Source organism: Opisthorchis viverrini (genome assembly GCF_000715545.1).
Source record: "Opisthorchis viverrini unplaced genomic scaffold opera_v5_9, whole genome shotgun sequence".
Classification (NCBI taxonomy): Eukaryota; Metazoa; Platyhelminthes; class Trematoda; order Opisthorchiida; family Opisthorchiidae; genus Opisthorchis; species Opisthorchis viverrini.
In genome coordinates, this window is record NW_008751665.1 from 3,929,944 (window position 1) to 3,947,203 (window position 17,260).

The window sequence follows — 17,260 nt, forward strand, 5'->3', positions numbered from 1 at the left end:
GGGGGGGGGGGGGGGGGGGGGGGGAGTAAACCGACCTCAATTCTTCTCGACAAAACAATTCCAGGCTGCATACGCCACTGAGTTTCCTTCTAAATCTGTCAAATGCTTGACATGATGGAACCAACATACCTGGGGGTTCAACCACTCCACTTACCATGTTGAGATAATGAACAGATACGTCCATGTGGGCGAAAAGAACTTAAGCTTTCTAACCCTACGACTGCTGTCTGGTGAGTTAGGTTATCAGGACACGTTCAATTCCTCAATCATAAGCCAACCTAATTAGTCAAGACTTACGGAATAACACTCAGCTCACTGCAGGCAAAATACCTGAGGCCATTCGACCAGAACTGCGGTGATGTTGGAATCGAGCGAACAAAGATACCACCCATAACCTCATAATAATTTGCTGACAATGATTGTAAGACAAGAGATGAGCAAAATTACGCCTAGCAGAACACACTACTTATAAGGGTATTGGGAAGTCTTCGACAGTCCATTACCGGTTTCACCGCCTGGTGCTTCCGTTGGCACGATGTAAAGTTAAAGAATATCGTATACGAGGGATTCAGTAGGGTTTCCCGCTAACACCAGCGATTCGCACAAGTGTGCATTTTTCAACCGCGTACAATTTCGTGTTCAAGTGGAATACAAGTTAGGTGAAAACTCGGAGACTACGCCTACCTGATGAGCTCCAAGAGGGGACGAATAGGTAGTGGGCAACCTTTCGTGTAGTGTGTCTGGTGAAACAAATATACTACGATATCTCAAACAATGCGCCAACTGGAACAAGGGATGGCCTTCGTGCAGTATAACCAAGAGATCCAGTTGAACATCTTGTTACCGCGTGGCTATTCGAAAATGAGTGTAGTTCATCATGGTAGTTTTAGAGATAAACTTATCCGAGTAGTCAAGATTCCTAATCCAATCGGATTGGGTTAGGAATGGGAGGCAACCCTGTTGTGCGCACCCACGTGCCTGTAACTAAGTGGATTCCTCTAGAATTTGTATGAGCTTAGCCATGCATTGCGGAAGAACGCAGCATTCAGGCTGTGTTACGGTGCGTTGACCGACCCTCAGATCCACTTAGGCAACAAAAAAAAGCGCACAAAAAACACTGAGACCAATTACAGGGAGGGAGGGAATTTTAACTGTATGACAGAAAATACCAGTCGTATTGGAGAGCGGACAGGTAGGGAGAGCGAGTGAAAATCCAGCTCAGCTCATCGCAACAGGTAATAAACTACTACGATTGTTTCAGCTACGTTTCAGTTATGTTCACCGATAATAATAAAGACAAAAGGAAGGAAACGAGGAGCACTCCAAACAGCAACTACGTAACCAGACAGTCCAATCGAACGGGAGTAAGATTGACGTCGATACACAAATGCTACTGGTTGTAGGGCCGATTCATTACAGTCAGCGCCTTCAACCATTTATCTATATTGTCTATCCTCAGGGATGTTAACTACCAAGTATAGCTCGCCAAGTAGTATCAGACTGACCGGTAAAATTGATAGACAGATGGTAGACAACGCATAAAGCAACGAAAATGGCCCGTCCTTGTGGATCACGATAACATGATTGACAGAACAAAGAGTCAAGAGGGCACGTCCATTAAAATGCACGAACTACCTAACCGGAAATACGAGGCGATCTAGGAGTGGGTAGGCCCTCTCAGACAAAACCGGACGACAACGTAAGCCAAAGCGTATGCCAATTTCAGAGGGTTTCTCACATCCGACCAATCCTGCGGGTGCGTGAAATGGAACACTGCTGGCAAAATAATCACCCTTCTAAAGTGAGCCCACAACCCAGGACAGTCCCCGCAAGATTTCTGTAGGATAAACTGACCTAAAGAAAGACCATCGCCTTCCGCTAGTGAGTTTATCCAAGTAATCGCTGAAGAAGGACCCAACAGCTGTGCAAACAGAGGGAAGACCCACATGTACGGAAATACTCGGACTTACAAGTCACCGCTTACATGCTCCCAAGTTGTTCGAAACCTGTTCAACCTAGTCAAGCTAGATTAACACTTATCCATAAATCAAAACCATAAGTAGATTAGTACCATTCGGGAAATATTAAGCTTCATTCAATGGGCTTACCGGCTGGAAAGTTAAAATATGACTTCTCCGTTCAGAAGGAAGGACACTGAAGTTACTTGGATGCGATTACTCCAGAAACCAACCAACATCAAGTCACGTAACGTGAATGAGTGGGTGGTAGAAGGATGGACAGATTGATGTCCGGTCCAAACAAACTCAGTCACACAACTGCCTAGCAAGCCGAAGCTGAGTGGCGAAGCACCTCACACGGCACAGTAACGAATGACTGAGTGTCACGTTCGTTCGGTTAACGAACCCAGCATGGCACCCAACCCACTTCAGGAAGGTGAACAACGAACTGCGAGTGCTAGACTCATGAGGAGATGTGCAAACATACCGCTGGCTCAACAGACAGATGAGAAACCAAACTACACGTGATCTACCTAGCCAAGCAGATGAAGTCTACATAGTGACGTCGGTCAGGCGATCGATTTAGAATGGCAGACGAAACGGGTCAAATGGCTCTCGCGTGTGATTCACTACATTCTACCGATGGGATACCCAGTAGGTTAAATAGTGTCCAAAAGGTTTTCCGTGGCGTTCACAACATTGAGAAAGTACTCATTGTGATGCAGTTTGCTTTGGAAGCAGAGTTTATTAGCAGGACGAACATTGGTTACTCGGGTAGTATAGATGAAAGTTGGTTCATTATGAGCCAGGCAAGGGGGTTGCAAACGTTTTAGCACCTATCGAGGTGACTGTCCAGTGACGCGTAACGTAGCGGATTGTCAGTGGTGATGCGCTTTTTATATTACACATGCTGCTGGCCTTCTGTGATCTCCAACTATGATTAGCTGTTCGGATGGATAGTTGTATTGGTTGACCGGTCAGCTGGTGTACCGAGTAATCGATCGTCAAGTGGCCATCTAATCAACCACACAGACTGTAACAAGTTGGACGAACCGGCATGAAAACACACCAGTGAAAGGACGTGACAAGACCATCGGAAGACATAAGCCCCCATCCCTGATATGCATACATGAGGGCCAGGACCAAGGTTTGGAGGCAACAAAGTGGGACCCAGAAGGGTCCCACCCAAAGGTTGCACGCGGGCTGGGATACTGCCAGGTTGCCCAAGCCTAGACGGGGTAAGTCGAGAGGCAGAGATAGGGTTCGAACCATGGACCTTCCAGTCAGTGAATTCGCGCTCTAACCACTTGGGCCGTCTCGCCCCGAGAACCTCTATAACCACTTGTCAATAGCTTTGTGTGGGGCTTGGATTTGACGCCTGGACTTTGACCAGAACATTGCCATTTTCGTTTGAAATAAACTATCAAACCAGGTTTTGGGTCACACAAGCCCGACGGGCTCTGAGCCAGATTGGCTAGTAAGGTTCCTTTACGGGATGTGATCCAAATCAGTTCTTGTTTAGCTGAGACATGTGTATTGCTGAACCAGCTTTTTTTGTCCACTGTCTGTTCGTGGCCATATTTGGTGCTTCAGGGTGCGGATCTGCACACCATAGAGTTATGCCAAAAAACAAGGGTGCACTCGAAATTGTGCTGATATGTGCAGTTCAGCATATAATGAGTTCTCCGCTCATTCTCGTATAAGCGTCGTACTGCCATGCTTACACAATTTCTGGCTATGGGGCCATCCTCCTTCTGTATTTATAGAAATCGCCTCTTTGATGCGCAGTACTCTGCGCGGACCCAAACACAATCGCACACACACAAACTGATCCCTACATGGTTGGTTTACTTGAGCTAGCAAGAACAATCGTGACCGATGACTAAAAGAAGAAACAACGTCCCAACTATTCGTCGATAGACGTGTTCCCATGTGATATTTTTGTTTCTAGCACGAAGATAGAGGCGCTCTAAGGTGTTGAATACTAGTCGCACGCAGGGAGCTTTTTACACATCTAGTATGTGGGTTGGTGAGCCTTAGCTGCTTCACGGTCGCCATCGCATGAATTTCTCCACTTCTTTATGTATCTCATACATCTCCTGAAACGCCTTGCACAAGGATTAAGATGACCATGGACGTCAGTCGACCTCATCACGGAGAAGGATCGCCTCGAGCGACCGGCGAGCGTTTTTCTAATGACTCAAAGATGTGTTAGAAAGTTCAGCCTGGAGTGAAATTTTCAGTGAATACCCTTGATTCGAAGTGGTTCAGTGGTAGGACAGCTAAAAAAATAGAACTGTTGGACACAAGTGTGGTCAACACAAGCCACCCCTCTTGGGTGGCTGTTGACCAGGCATACCCACATGTCCCTACTTTTCGATTTGATGGAAGAACCCGGCGCAGAATTTTTTCAACTGACTGTTGTCTGGTAAATTGAGATTTCAGATAAGAGGAATGAGTGTTTTCCTCTGCCTACGAACTATCCATTTCCGGAATCGAACAGCAATAATCGGTAGATTGGTCAACACAGTAACGGACACAAACATAAGCGAATCAGGCAATCAGTTGGAGCGCGTGGTTCTACCATCAAGTATGGAATGTGGACAAACAACGCCTAGGCCAGCATCAGTGTGCATGGCAGTGCGTCCAGTCATGTGAATCGAGCCATAAATGCAAAATAGGTAAGACGTGTGATGCGAAATTGCACTTTGCCAGTGTTGTGTGATCAACCCATACCGAACAAGGCTGACTGCAAGGCTCGATGGTGCAGCAAGCTTCCATTAATATGCGATCATGCACCAAAACCGCTAATGCCGGACACGTGGACCACCGCGAAAGACAGAGGACAAAAGAATGCGAACATTTGGTATTTCGTAAGTCACTGCGAAACGCACGTGTGCAGCCCAAGCGTTAGCAACCTCCAACTATGTTACTTGAAGATGTATCCAGCCACTATGAGTGGAGCAGTCAGTGTATGCGACTGCTCATACGTACTGCACAGCGAATAGCGCAGTGACCGTAAGCTAAACCACAATACGACATATATTTCACCAATAATACATGGTCAATGTTTTCTTTTCACTAAAAACAAGCTGGGGACTATCAGTTCCCGAAAAAAGAACAGGTCGGAATTTCACGCAAGTAATGTCACAGGAAAGGTACGCTATGTGTGGATAAGTTGAGTCACACACTTTGCATCAACAAACACCACCCCATAAGCAACCGGCTGTTATCATACCATGCTTTTTTCTTGTACTCATTCATAGGAGCATCCGGCGGACTAGATGAGGTCGCTAACCAACTAGGTTGAATGGTTGGACCTAACAACGTGGCGGGCACTAGCCCGGTCAAATTAGAGTACTCGGAGATGAAAGTGAACACGCTCAGGTTATCTACAAGGTGTGTTTTAAAGCTTGACTCACACGTTGTCAACGTGTGAGTCAAATGTACAGACATTTAGCTAGAAACAACTCAGAAGATAAGGTAGGGACTATTGGCCACAAAATCCATAGTTTGGAACACTTTTTCGATCATTCCCCTGAGCTATTTAAATGTATCCTGGCCATCAGGCATCTTTTGGGTAGTATGGTAGCTATGCACCACATGGGTTCGAAAACTGGGGTAATTTTCGTTTGGGTTGAAAAAAGTGCACTAGTCCCAATTCACGAGTGAAATCGCTCTGCTTTCACTTTGAGAGACTGCTTACTAAGGGAGGTTAAGACCCAAAAGAAAGCTAGAATCAAACAAGGCCATGAAAACTCCGCGTAAATTAGGCTTTGTGGCCAGCGAGATGAGGCCAAGGTCACGGATGTAAGATTTAACCACTAACAGAGTGGTTGTCGGGCTTGTGCCGGAGTGCTACAGTTTGGAGATCTTTATCCTCACCTACCTTGGAACGTTCCTAGCATAGAAGATTAGCGCTACGAAAATCAAACAGCGAAAGTTGGATGTAATTCTTTCTCATAAGTTCACGAACGGGAACCATTTACAGCTATCTTTCCTCCGAGGTAGCATCTTAGATGATAAGACTGTCTTCAAATACATCAGAAACAGAGAAGAAGATAACCATATCAGTCCATTGGAAGTTTGACGTAAAAAATAGCTTAGACGGGTTGCAACTGGTTAACCAAGTGCACTAGCCGATATCAACACAAAGGCGAAATAGTTACCGTGAGTGTGCATGCGCGTGACCGGTAAAAGCCAACGTTGAGACAGTGCATTACAAAACCTCCTAACAGGGAAGATCACGGTTTCAGTCCATGTCTAATTCGGAATAGCACATATATGTTTACCCTGATGGGAAGGTAAGAAAACGATTGCAAAACGCCCGAGGTTGTCGGTGTGAGTCATGCTTTATGGGTTTTATGTATCTTCTGGCTAGGGACGATACAAGACATGGTAGGGGATCACTACTGATGCTTGAATGTGGGGGATGCAAAAAGGAACTAATTTCCTCTCTGGCAATAACAGTATAACATGCGTCGTTAGAATGGACATAAAGAATGATATTTAAAGTATGGTACCATTAATCATTTGCAAAAGTTAGCTCATACTGTCATTATCATCACTGATAACAACAGACCAGTAATAAATGCTGGTAATTAACTACCATAAGCTGGAAACGGAAATATATACGACTTAATTACCATGTGTCGAAATGTCATGTGAACCACCGACACACCGATTTTACAGGATCACTTCATTGGATAACCATTTATCCAAAATGGTTCACTAAACAAGAGAACCATTTAAAAATCATCCCAAGCTCATCAAGGCTATTCGAGAATTAAACACCAGAATCGTGAAAGGATTAGTCAGTAGCCGAAAACAAATAGTGGAACAACAGGAGCAAATCACCTCACGGTCTTGAAGGCGCCATCCAACCACTCGGTAGGCATTTGTTGCAGTGTTGTGGTATAGCTGAACTTTGGCCACTCCAGGTCGCGGGCCACTGGGAACCCAAGTGCTGGCATCGGCGTCGTACAGCATCACATGCGCCTTTGCCGTTGCTACCGGGCTCTCCCTGTGAAAACGGGAAAGCAACGCAGATGATTAGGGATAGTTGCGGAAGAACATGGGCATACATAAAAAACTTATAGGTCAAAAAGCTATCATCGCAGCTCTGGACAACGGCTTGGAACACTCCTGTCACCACCCTACATATTCTACGAAGTTGGGATTAACTTGGAGAAGTGGGAGCGTTGAAGATTGTCTGTCAGATTAGATTCTGACATATTATTATGGGTGACAGTCGCTAGAAGGCAAACGATAGAAATTAAATTCAATTAGAGAGTCCCATGTTGGGCTAACCGGTAGCGTAACCTACGAAAAAACCGGGTTCCGAGAAATAGGAGACCCGCCACTGGGCTAAAGATCTGAGGTTTGAATCAAATTCGGGAGTTCGGATGTTGCTTTCGGAGAACAGACAGCGACAGTCATCAACAACATACCATCAAGAGTAGTGGTTCGCTGCCGTACAGCCATAGTTTAGCTAAAAGCTTCATTGTGAAGAATAAAAGTGGAGGGAGAAGGGACTTAGTCTTAACCTACCACAATCATTTCGACGTGCCTACACATCCAATCACTCATTTTGACAATCTGGGTAGAAACAACAACGCCACTGGCATCGATTATCAGCCAAATCACGCAACCTTCCAACTGCATCCTGGATGGCCATTCACACTGACAGCACCCAGAAAGTTTCGTACTCTCCTTCAGACCCTTATGCCATGTCAAAGGTGGACTATCTCTTTGATTGCACCCCTGACTTGGACACGGGAAACACTTTCTTCGGCAAACGATGGGTCGTTCGACACCCTGATGGCATGGAAGAAACGATCTCCCTACATCACCTAGTGCCTTCTGCAGATGCGCTCCAGCATCCGAACAATTGCAACCACAGACAAACAATTATTCGTTTATTACGCCGGAACTATCCAGCTCCTCGCTTTAAAAGATGGAATACCGAATTGTTCTGTTGGCTGAACAATAGGGGACACGACCGTATTTCTTGCGCAACAGAGGTCTGACATTATTCAGTTATGAGTTGAGCAGTTACCTCTGTTAGAGGTGATTGTTGTATAATTGCTCTGTTTTCACAAAGCGTTTCGTCGTTCACTGCTAAATCACTTTTTATCGTTTCAACTCACTGTCAAAGTTTTGGATGGATGAATTCTAACTTGTGGGCCCTCAGTCTTTTCCGTTCTTACTGTGGCTGTCGCCGCACTGTATCCCCCGCAAGACACAACACGATGATCGCTTTTTTTGAGGGCTGATTTCGACTCTGCCGACCGCCAAATGCTAGGATGGTGCCTGGGTATCAGGTGTCTCTTCAAATTTCCATTCCTTATGAGGGCACTATATGCGAACTCTTGTGAGCGCGTACGTGCACACAGCTAGCTGTCGCCTGAGTTCATTATGTGCTAGGCAAAGCAAACCTATCATTGACCATCTTCGAACTCGGTATTGATGCACTGCTTGGAATCTCTATGCCTTCTTGCGAAGCCGCAGAGATCGAAATGCTCCCGAGACGCTCACTTATAATGCGTACGCGGGCGATAATGCCACCCTTCGTTCAGAACCTTCAGAGATACAAGACATTCGACCCGAACCCCATACTTGTAAACCAAATTGATCTACCTGACAGTTTTATAAGCTCTGGCGGATTTACCAAATACGAGATGAGTTCTCTAGTCGGGAAACCCAGGGCAGCAGTTGTCAATCTCTGACACTTACGGATCTTGCAACTCATCAAGGACAGAGTACACAATGCTGGAGGGTGATCCGTTGTTTTATGGAGCAGAAACCTGGCACACATATGGACGATGTACGAAAGTTCCCGGTGTTTGACCATCGATATCTCCGAAGAAATTGCCTCGTCTGGTGGGAACATCGGATTAGCGATGTTCAGGTGGGTTAGAAATTTTTTGGGGAAGATGAACTCTCCCGTACGGGTAACCTATTTACACTTCACAGGTTAACCTGGTTAAAAAATGCGCTTCGCACGCTGGAGGACCTTTTTCCTTGCAGAGAGCTTCTACCGGGCCTTGTCATCATCATCTTCATCATTATCATCATCAACTGTAAGAACCGCATACTTGTCGTATATTGATGTCGTCCATCGATCATTTGGGGAGGTAGCGTAGATAGCTGTACATTGGAGGCGGGAGATTATAAATTAGTGCGTAAATACAGGACTGTCAGTGGGCTTTTAGGCGAAGGTATTGGGAAGGGAGCTATGCATTGAAGGCAACAGCTTAGATGCACGAGCGCCATCGAGGACACCCACAAAGAGACTGAACCTTACCGTTCTGTGACGGTTTGCGCACCTGAGCGATCCATTGAGCTATACTGGGGAGTGCCCCCGTGACATTCACGGTCTCTCACACCAGGTTGGTCAGTGGTTAGAGGCGAACCGCAATACAAGGAGTATTTTCTCAAAGATGTGAATATCACGGAAAACCTTTTGGACACTATTTAACCTACTGGGTATCCTATTGGTAGAATGTAGTGAATCACGCGCGAAAGCCATTTGACCCGTTCCGCCTGCCATTCTAAATCGATCGCCTACTTGTACGGTGGGAAGGGGTTGGGGAGGGACATCGGTGAACGCCGAACTGCGATGGCAAATGATACCTCCCGGTTGCCCAGGTCGAGAAAGGTGGTTTGGTTGAGGTACCCCACCTTGAGCCTTCGACTGAAAAGCCTGACTCACAAGGCAGTGGGAGGACGTAGGGTTTTGTTCGGGGACCCTGACCCTAGCCTCTGACCCAAAAGTCTGACCCACGAGGCAGTGGGCGAATGTAGAGTTTTGTTCGGGGACCATGACCCTAGACTCCGACTCAAAAGTCTGACCCACGAGGCAGTGGGGGAATGTAGGGTTTTCTTTGGGGACCCTGCCCGGAGCCGACGACTCAATAGTCTGACCTGCTCGGCTGGAGGGGGCTGGCCTTACCCGAGGGCGCAGGGTATAAGGCATTACTGTCTCATTCTTGATGCGGCCGCGCATAGCACGTGCCTTTGGAGCAGCACCGGGCTCTTTGGCTTTAAAAGTATTTCGATCGTATTGGATAATGCGCCGGCGGTCACGGTCAACCGTTGGGCGATCGGAGCGTGCGGTTTTTGGGACCAACCTTTTCTAACCCGTCCTTCCTCGGGGGAAGGCAGCATCGCTGCTTCCATAAATATGGACAAGCTGGTCGCCTGGGGGGAACACCTTACTGCCTTCACACTCCTGTCGCAGAGGACAGTACGACTTTACCCCCAGACCGGCTCGTACAACGATTACTCGTAGTGCGGGGTCTTGATCGCCTGACCGACGTCACTATGTGGACTTCATCTGCTTAGCTGGGTAGATCACGTGTTATTTGGTTTCTCATCTGTCTGTTAAGCCAGCGGTATGTTTGCACATCTACTCATGAGTCTAGCACTCGCAGTTCGTTGTTCACCTTCCTGAAGTGGGTTGGGTGCCATGCTGGGTTCGTTAACCGAACGAACGTGACACTCAGTCATTCGTTACTGTGCCGTGTGAGGTGCTTCGCCACTCAGCTTCGGCTTGCTAGGCAGTTGTGTGACTGAGTTTGTTTGGACCGGACATCAATCTGTCCATCCTTCTACCACCCACTCATTCACGTTACGTGACTTGATGTTGGTTGGTTTCTGGAGTAATCGCATCCAAGTAACTTCAGTGTCCTTCCTTCTGAACGGAGAAGTCATATTTTAACTTTCCAGCCGGTAAGCCCATTGAATGAAGCTTAATATTTCCCGAATGGTACTAATCTACTTATGGTTTTGATTTATGGATAAGTGTTAATCTAGCTTGACTAGGTTGAACAGGTTTCGAACAACTTGTGAGCATGTAAGCGTTGACTTGTAAGTCTAAGTATTTCAGAATCATACAAATATGGTTTTCGAAAAATATGGGTCTTTCTCTGCTTGCACAGCTGTTAGGACTCATGGCTATTTTTCAGGGATTAGTTAGGTAAACTCACTCGTGGAAGGGGGTAGCCTTTCTAAAGTTAGAGTCAACATCCATCACTGTGAGCTTTTAGGAGCGCGTGCTTGTTGTTCAGTGGTTGTAGCTGCCACACTTTCGTTGACCGATGATTTGGGGAGGTGGGGTAGGTAGTTGCGCATTGGAGGCGGAAGATGCTAAGCTGGTGCGCAAATACAGCATTGCCAGTGGACTGTTAAGTGGGGGGAAGGAAGCTAAGCTACGCATTGAAGGCAATAGCTCGAATGTACGAGTGCCATTGAGGGCGCGGTGGTTCTTACAATTGATGTGGCTCGTCTCGGGGTCCCCATCCGAGAAGACGGCAAAGACCAGTGCAACGGAGTTAGCTGGTGATGGCTTTCATGCTTCGTTGCCAGGTCATTGTTTGACCGCCTCTGGCTCGTTCCCACCCTGCCCATGGTTGTGCGAAAAAAAACCTTCAGGGGAGTCGGTCGACCGGCATAGCAGCACGTGGCCAAGCCAGCGCAAACGATGCAGTGTGATCAGTTCATCTATCGGGGGTGAATGAGTACTCCCGAACAACATACCATTCATACCATACCTTCAGAATTATTAATCCGGTGTTGCCACCAAACTCGGACAATGCTCCGAAGACATCGATGGTTAAACATTGAAAGTCTTTTGACGTCCTTGGAGCGCAGCATCCAGGTTTCTGATCTCTCAGTAAGGTGGGGTGCACCGCAGCAGTGTAAACTTGACCCTCGACGGATAAGCTGATTTCACGCCTACATCACAGGGGAAGCAGGTTCAAAAAAGCTATTCTGGCCCTCCCAATCCGAACGGAAATATCATCTTTTGCGAGACCACCGGGAGTGATACGTAGACAAAATACGTGTTTACTACCTTAGGCGGCTCTTCCTCAAGCATGAGGTTAGAGTTCTAACCCACTCAGTCTTGCAGTAGCACTTCACACTATACACGTGTGGAACGCATGCCGAACCACGGGGCAGAATTATTTGGATTATTTGATATTGTTTGCATTACCACGGTTTCAGATCCAAGAAGAGCTATACTGTCAGTGTACTCTATATCTGTGAGCGAATGCCCGGGGAGCACTTCAACCCCACAGGCATTTGGAGCCCGTTAGTGAGTCTTGCATGATCGTATCAGTGTCAAACGTGACTGGAATCTGCATAGGTGATCCAGAACGAGTGGTAATCATCAACGGATTCGTGACGTTTGTAACCGATGGCGACAAGGTCCAGCTGCGTTAGAGATTATGGTTCTTACAATTGATGTGGCTCGTCTCGGGGTCCCCATCCGAGAAGACGGCAAAGACCAGTGCAACGGAGTTAGCTGGTGATGGCTTTCATGCTTCGTTGCCAGGTCATTGTTTGACCGCCTCTGGCTCGTTCCCACCCTGCCCATGGTTGTGCGAAAAAAAACCTTCAGGGGAGTCGGTCGACCGGCATAGCAGCACGTGGCCAAGCCAGCGCAAACGATGCAGTGTGATCAGTTCATCTATCGGGGGTGAATGAGTACTCCCGAACAACATACCATTCATACCATACCTTCAGAATTATTAATCCGGTGTTGCCACCAAACTCGGACAATGCTCCGAAGACATCGATGGTTAAACATTGAAAGTCTTTTGACGTCCTTGGAGCGCAGCATCCAGGTTTCTGATCTCTCAGTAAGGTGGGGTGCACCGCAGCAGTGTAAACTTGACCCTCGACGGATAAGCTGATTTCACGCCTACATCACAGGGGAAGCAGGTTCAAAAAAGCTATTCTGGCCCTCCCAATCCGAACGGAAATATCATCTTTTGCGAGACCACCGGGAGTGATACGTAGACAAAATACGTGTTTACTACCTTAGGCGGCTCTTCCTCAAGCATGAGGTTAGAGTTCTAACCCACTCAGTCTTGCAGTAGCACTTCACACTATACACGTGTGGAACGCATGCCGAACCACGGGGCAGAATTATTTAGATTATTTCATATTGTTTGCATTACCACGGTTTCAGATCCAAGAAGAGCTATACTGTCAGTGTACTCTATATCTGTGAGCGAATGCCCGGGGAGCACTTCAACCCCACAGGCATTTGGAGCCCGTTAGTGAGTCTTGCATGATCGTATCAGTGTCAAACGTGACTGGAATCTGCATAGGTGATCCAGAACGAGTGGTAATCATCAACGGATTCGTGACGTTTGTAACCGATGGCGACAAGGTCCAGCTGCGTTAGAGATTAGTGCGCATGTGGTGAGGCACCATGTGACCGAGTGATTTCAAGTGATTTTGGTGCTAGTATTGCATAGAAATGGTCAATGGCTAGAAAATAGGTCCGGCAGGTATCCGACGTTGCCCATGCGCCTCTGTTCCAGGCCGAAATGACCAAGTTACTGAGCCTCAGCGGCGCTAAATCTACCGATTACGCGACATCTTCGGTAACCCCAGCATCTGAGCTTTCGGCCCGTCGTAAAGAAAGGCCCAAAGCGTCGCATAAAACCGTAATTAAGAGTAAGAGAGCTACAGCCTGTTGGGACGTAGGCGGATACAATACACATATACCAATTACCACTGTTTCCGCAGACTTTGTCAAACGGAGCACATGCAGATCAACGCAGACGGGCAGCTCAATGACCTGGAACCACATCAACCCTGGCAGAGTTAGCCGAGGCATCTTTTGGACTACCAGAATAGTCCAACCGGGAACAACAAGAAACCGATGGGAAGCCAGTTCAACAATCGCAACTGCGACTTGGATTCCCTATCAGGGAGGCGGCATATATCGACAGGAATTGAGGCGCTAGAGTAGCCCGTTGTCTAGCTTGTTTTGGAAAGCATAGGTCGGAAGTGAACTGACAGTCGCGGTTTGGAGAATGATTTCGAAGTGTCTGCAGTCATGACGGCCGAGTTGAGCACATATATTGCAGCTGACGACAACGGGCGGCGGGTGAATCTATCAATCCCTAAGAGTGGGCCTACAAATATATCACTAGCAATATGAGGAGAAAGGAACGGATAAACGAGGAGGGGGTATGTTCTCTTACTCGCCGTGCTGTATATAATTATGGTTACCTGGCTGACGGCACCGCATAATGGCAGATGTCACATGGGATTATTTCCATCCGTCATCCTCCTCATCATCAAAGACAGCAACATCAGCGTTGCCACTGATGCTTCACTGCTTCACCGCACACGAAGAGACTGGACCTTACCGTGGTGTGGCGCTTTGTGTACCTCGGAGACCCATTGAGCTATACTGGAGAGTATCCACACGATGCTCACAGAGTCTCTCATACCAGGTTGGTCCATGGGTAGAGGTCCGACGAACAGTCTGCTGGCCCTCCAGGTTGGGGGTTGGAACATGTATGGCAACGTGTTCCGTAAAAAATGGCAATGTACTTGCATTCCCAGCTGAACACCGCTGCCTTGCGGTCAGGCTTTTGAACCCAAGGCTTTGGTTGAGGACCCTAATCGTTCTCCTGTCTAGGTGTGGGCGCCCTGGCAGTATCCCAGCCCACGTACAACCATGAACTGCACATAAATTTCCATCCGTGCAATTTTGCGGTTGTACGTGGGTTTAGATAACACCAAGACGCCCCGGTCCGGGTATGATGACGACTAAGTTCCTAAACCAAGTCAGCGACCGTTGGCGTTAGACCGCCACAGCTGTCTACATTTTAAGAAACAAGTTGCCGTACATGTTTCAAACGCCAAAGGGAAAGACCAAGGGACTACGTTAGTCGTACTTCTGCTCATTGGTTGACCTGATACAAGTGGCTGTCAAATAAGTGTATATGTACACTACCCGGTTTGGTTCAGTGGATTATGGGGGTGCGCAAGCTGTCACAGCAAGATAATATCCTGTTTCTTCGTTAAACTAAACTGGGGAAGCGGGACCCATCAAACGTGCGCTCAGTGTCGGATACTCGAACATTACGTTAAATCCCACAACCCATTAGTCTGTTTCACCGGCCTCCGAGCAGCGTTTATCTCACTACAAAAATCGCCGCGGACGATTCTGAGCTGTATCTGATGTGCCGCTATCCGTATTCACAGTATTCTGCCCGGATATATATTTCTATTTTGGGGTTTACAGTAAGGAGATATATGTCGATGTGCGACCGGTCGGATAACTGAACACGTTTTAATTAAGCTTTACCTGGGGTCCAACTAAGTTCTGCTCCCTGAGCCACGTTAGTGCACTCCGGTTGTTAAATAGATGTGAGTTCCTATAACGCATAATAATGAATTTATAGACCAACCTATTATCCATCAACGGAGGGGCGAACGATCAAGTCAGTTCTCTCAACTGATTTTGCCACTTTACACAATGGAAAGTCGGAAGAATTGCTGTACATATAAATAACATTTGGAAGCGCTACATACCGCCGAGCGATTTCACACACAGACCAGAAATCACCCCAAACCAGGCTTCGCTCCAATTAATCTTTTACCAACATATGTGTGTGAACTGGTCTCTTAAAATAAACGACCTCAAAGAAGTTGAAATATTCGAAAACTGCTGTCTACAGCGCACTTTCAAAAAAAGAACGAGCAGATTTGTTAGACGGACCTATTAGGTGAAGCTACTTGGATATTCTACGTCTCACGAAAATACCCCAAGATTGGTACTTGCAATGATTTGGGAGACGTTCTGCGTAAATCCGACACGATTTTGATTGTCACCGGCCAGTACTACCGGTTTGGGGAGGGGGAGGAGCTAAGAGAGATCCGGGATATCCACCTGTAAGGATGACGTTAAACCCTTCGGCCTTCACGTTCTTCACGGAATTTGGGGTTGGAATTAGAACTGCATACTCCTGTGCGGACACTTCACTGTCAGGTCTCTCACAGGAAGCGCCAATTAGAGGGATTATCAGAGCCGTCTCATTCCACTACAGGAGCTAGTGGCGGTGAGGGAAAAGAAAAGTGGCGACATGTTTGCCGATAATTTGGCCGTGCCGTACCCTGTCAAGTGCAACCAGGAGGTCAAATTAATCCTTCAATCACATTGCGGAAAGACAGTTTTCAGCTGTGGCACCATTTCGACGCTTGCTGTTATGCCAACAGGAGGCGGCACGACGGCTGGGATATTGCCTGGTTGCCCAAGCCTATACAGGAGCAGTCGGAATGCTAAGGTTGGATTCGAACCACGGATGTTCCGGTCCGTGAGCTGGTTCTTTAACCACTACGCTGTATGCAGCCCGACCACAGCAGAAATTGTTATAGAACTACTGTCATGTTCTACTGACATGGGTGATGTTTATCAAACAGGTTCTCTTCTGTCGATAGGTATTTGACCACAAGATACCAGACTCAGAGGAACTTAGTTTCCAGAATGATGCGGCGAGGTCGGGACATTGCCCACCCATTTCAATACACACTTAAAGGTAGGAGCACTTTCCTATTTGAAAATGCATCTGTGTACGAGGATATGTGGGCTCGGTTAAGTACCAAGTACCAAGAAAAAGCTGATAGTTGAATTCGGGTCACATCAGCAGCAGAAGGTAAGATTGGAGAAGACTTCTGAATGGATATCCCTGGAAACAGAAGTAATAGTGGCCACAGAGGTGTTATTAGAAGCAATGATGCTAATTTATTGTAATTGAGGAGAAACAACATTTCATCATTCCGCTCTGGTCAACCTAACTGCAGTCATCAAACCGAAATTTAGATGTAGTGACGCACGTAGTGTTGACAACCTAAGGTAATTTATTTCAGAGACTGCCAATTCTTTCTGAGAATATCGTGTCAGGAGTGCGCATGTACAACTCAACATGTGTGAACGATCTGGGCTTGACTGAAAGGCTGAACAGAGTTCTCTTCTCGTATAAATGCTCACACATTACAGAACAAGCGGATAACATATGACGGTACAGCAGCACAAACACACTAAGTTAATGAACCAACAATGGTGACCTTGCATGTCAAAGCAAAACTATACCATCCTGACCGTTGAATTCTGCCGCATAAACCCGGAAGGGCTGAAAAGCTGCTCTATTCGAGGATAACCGAAACATTCTATACGGACTCAGTGTTAACCAACAACTTACGTCATCTTTCGATCAAAATCGAATGATCGGCCACAGAAAGCCCGCCGCGTCCTTGAGCCTTGGACCTTGAGATTCACGGATTCACGGACTGATACAGAATCGAGGATTTTGCCCAAGTTTCCCGGGTCGGTTTTGTTCTTGTCAGTCAGTGGCTGTCGTTCACCTGAAAGGCACAAGTGAAAAAAGGGTGTAGCACTGCTCTTTATGTTCTCAGCGCGGGGCAGTATGCTTGCCAGCGCGAGGATTCGCATAAATAAATGTCTAATGGTGCTTTAAATTGGGTTCGAG

The 17,260-nt window shown here is 47.0% G+C and overlaps 1 protein-coding gene across 1 annotated transcript in view; it reads right to left on the minus strand.

Annotated features, from left to right (window-relative positions):
- The window catches only part of T265_00934 (hypothetical protein), a gene marked incomplete at both ends in the record, with an annotated part of 52,358 nt that overhangs the window by 34,078 nt on the left and 1,020 nt on the right, over window positions 1-17,260 (minus strand). The window contains 2 exons of the mRNA XM_009164829.1: window positions 6,816-6,981; window positions 16,973-17,233. Coding sequence (XP_009163093.1) covers window positions 6,816-6,981; window positions 16,973-17,233 — 427 coding nt within the window. The remainder of the gene's footprint in view (window positions 1-6,815; window positions 6,982-16,972; window positions 17,234-17,260) is intronic.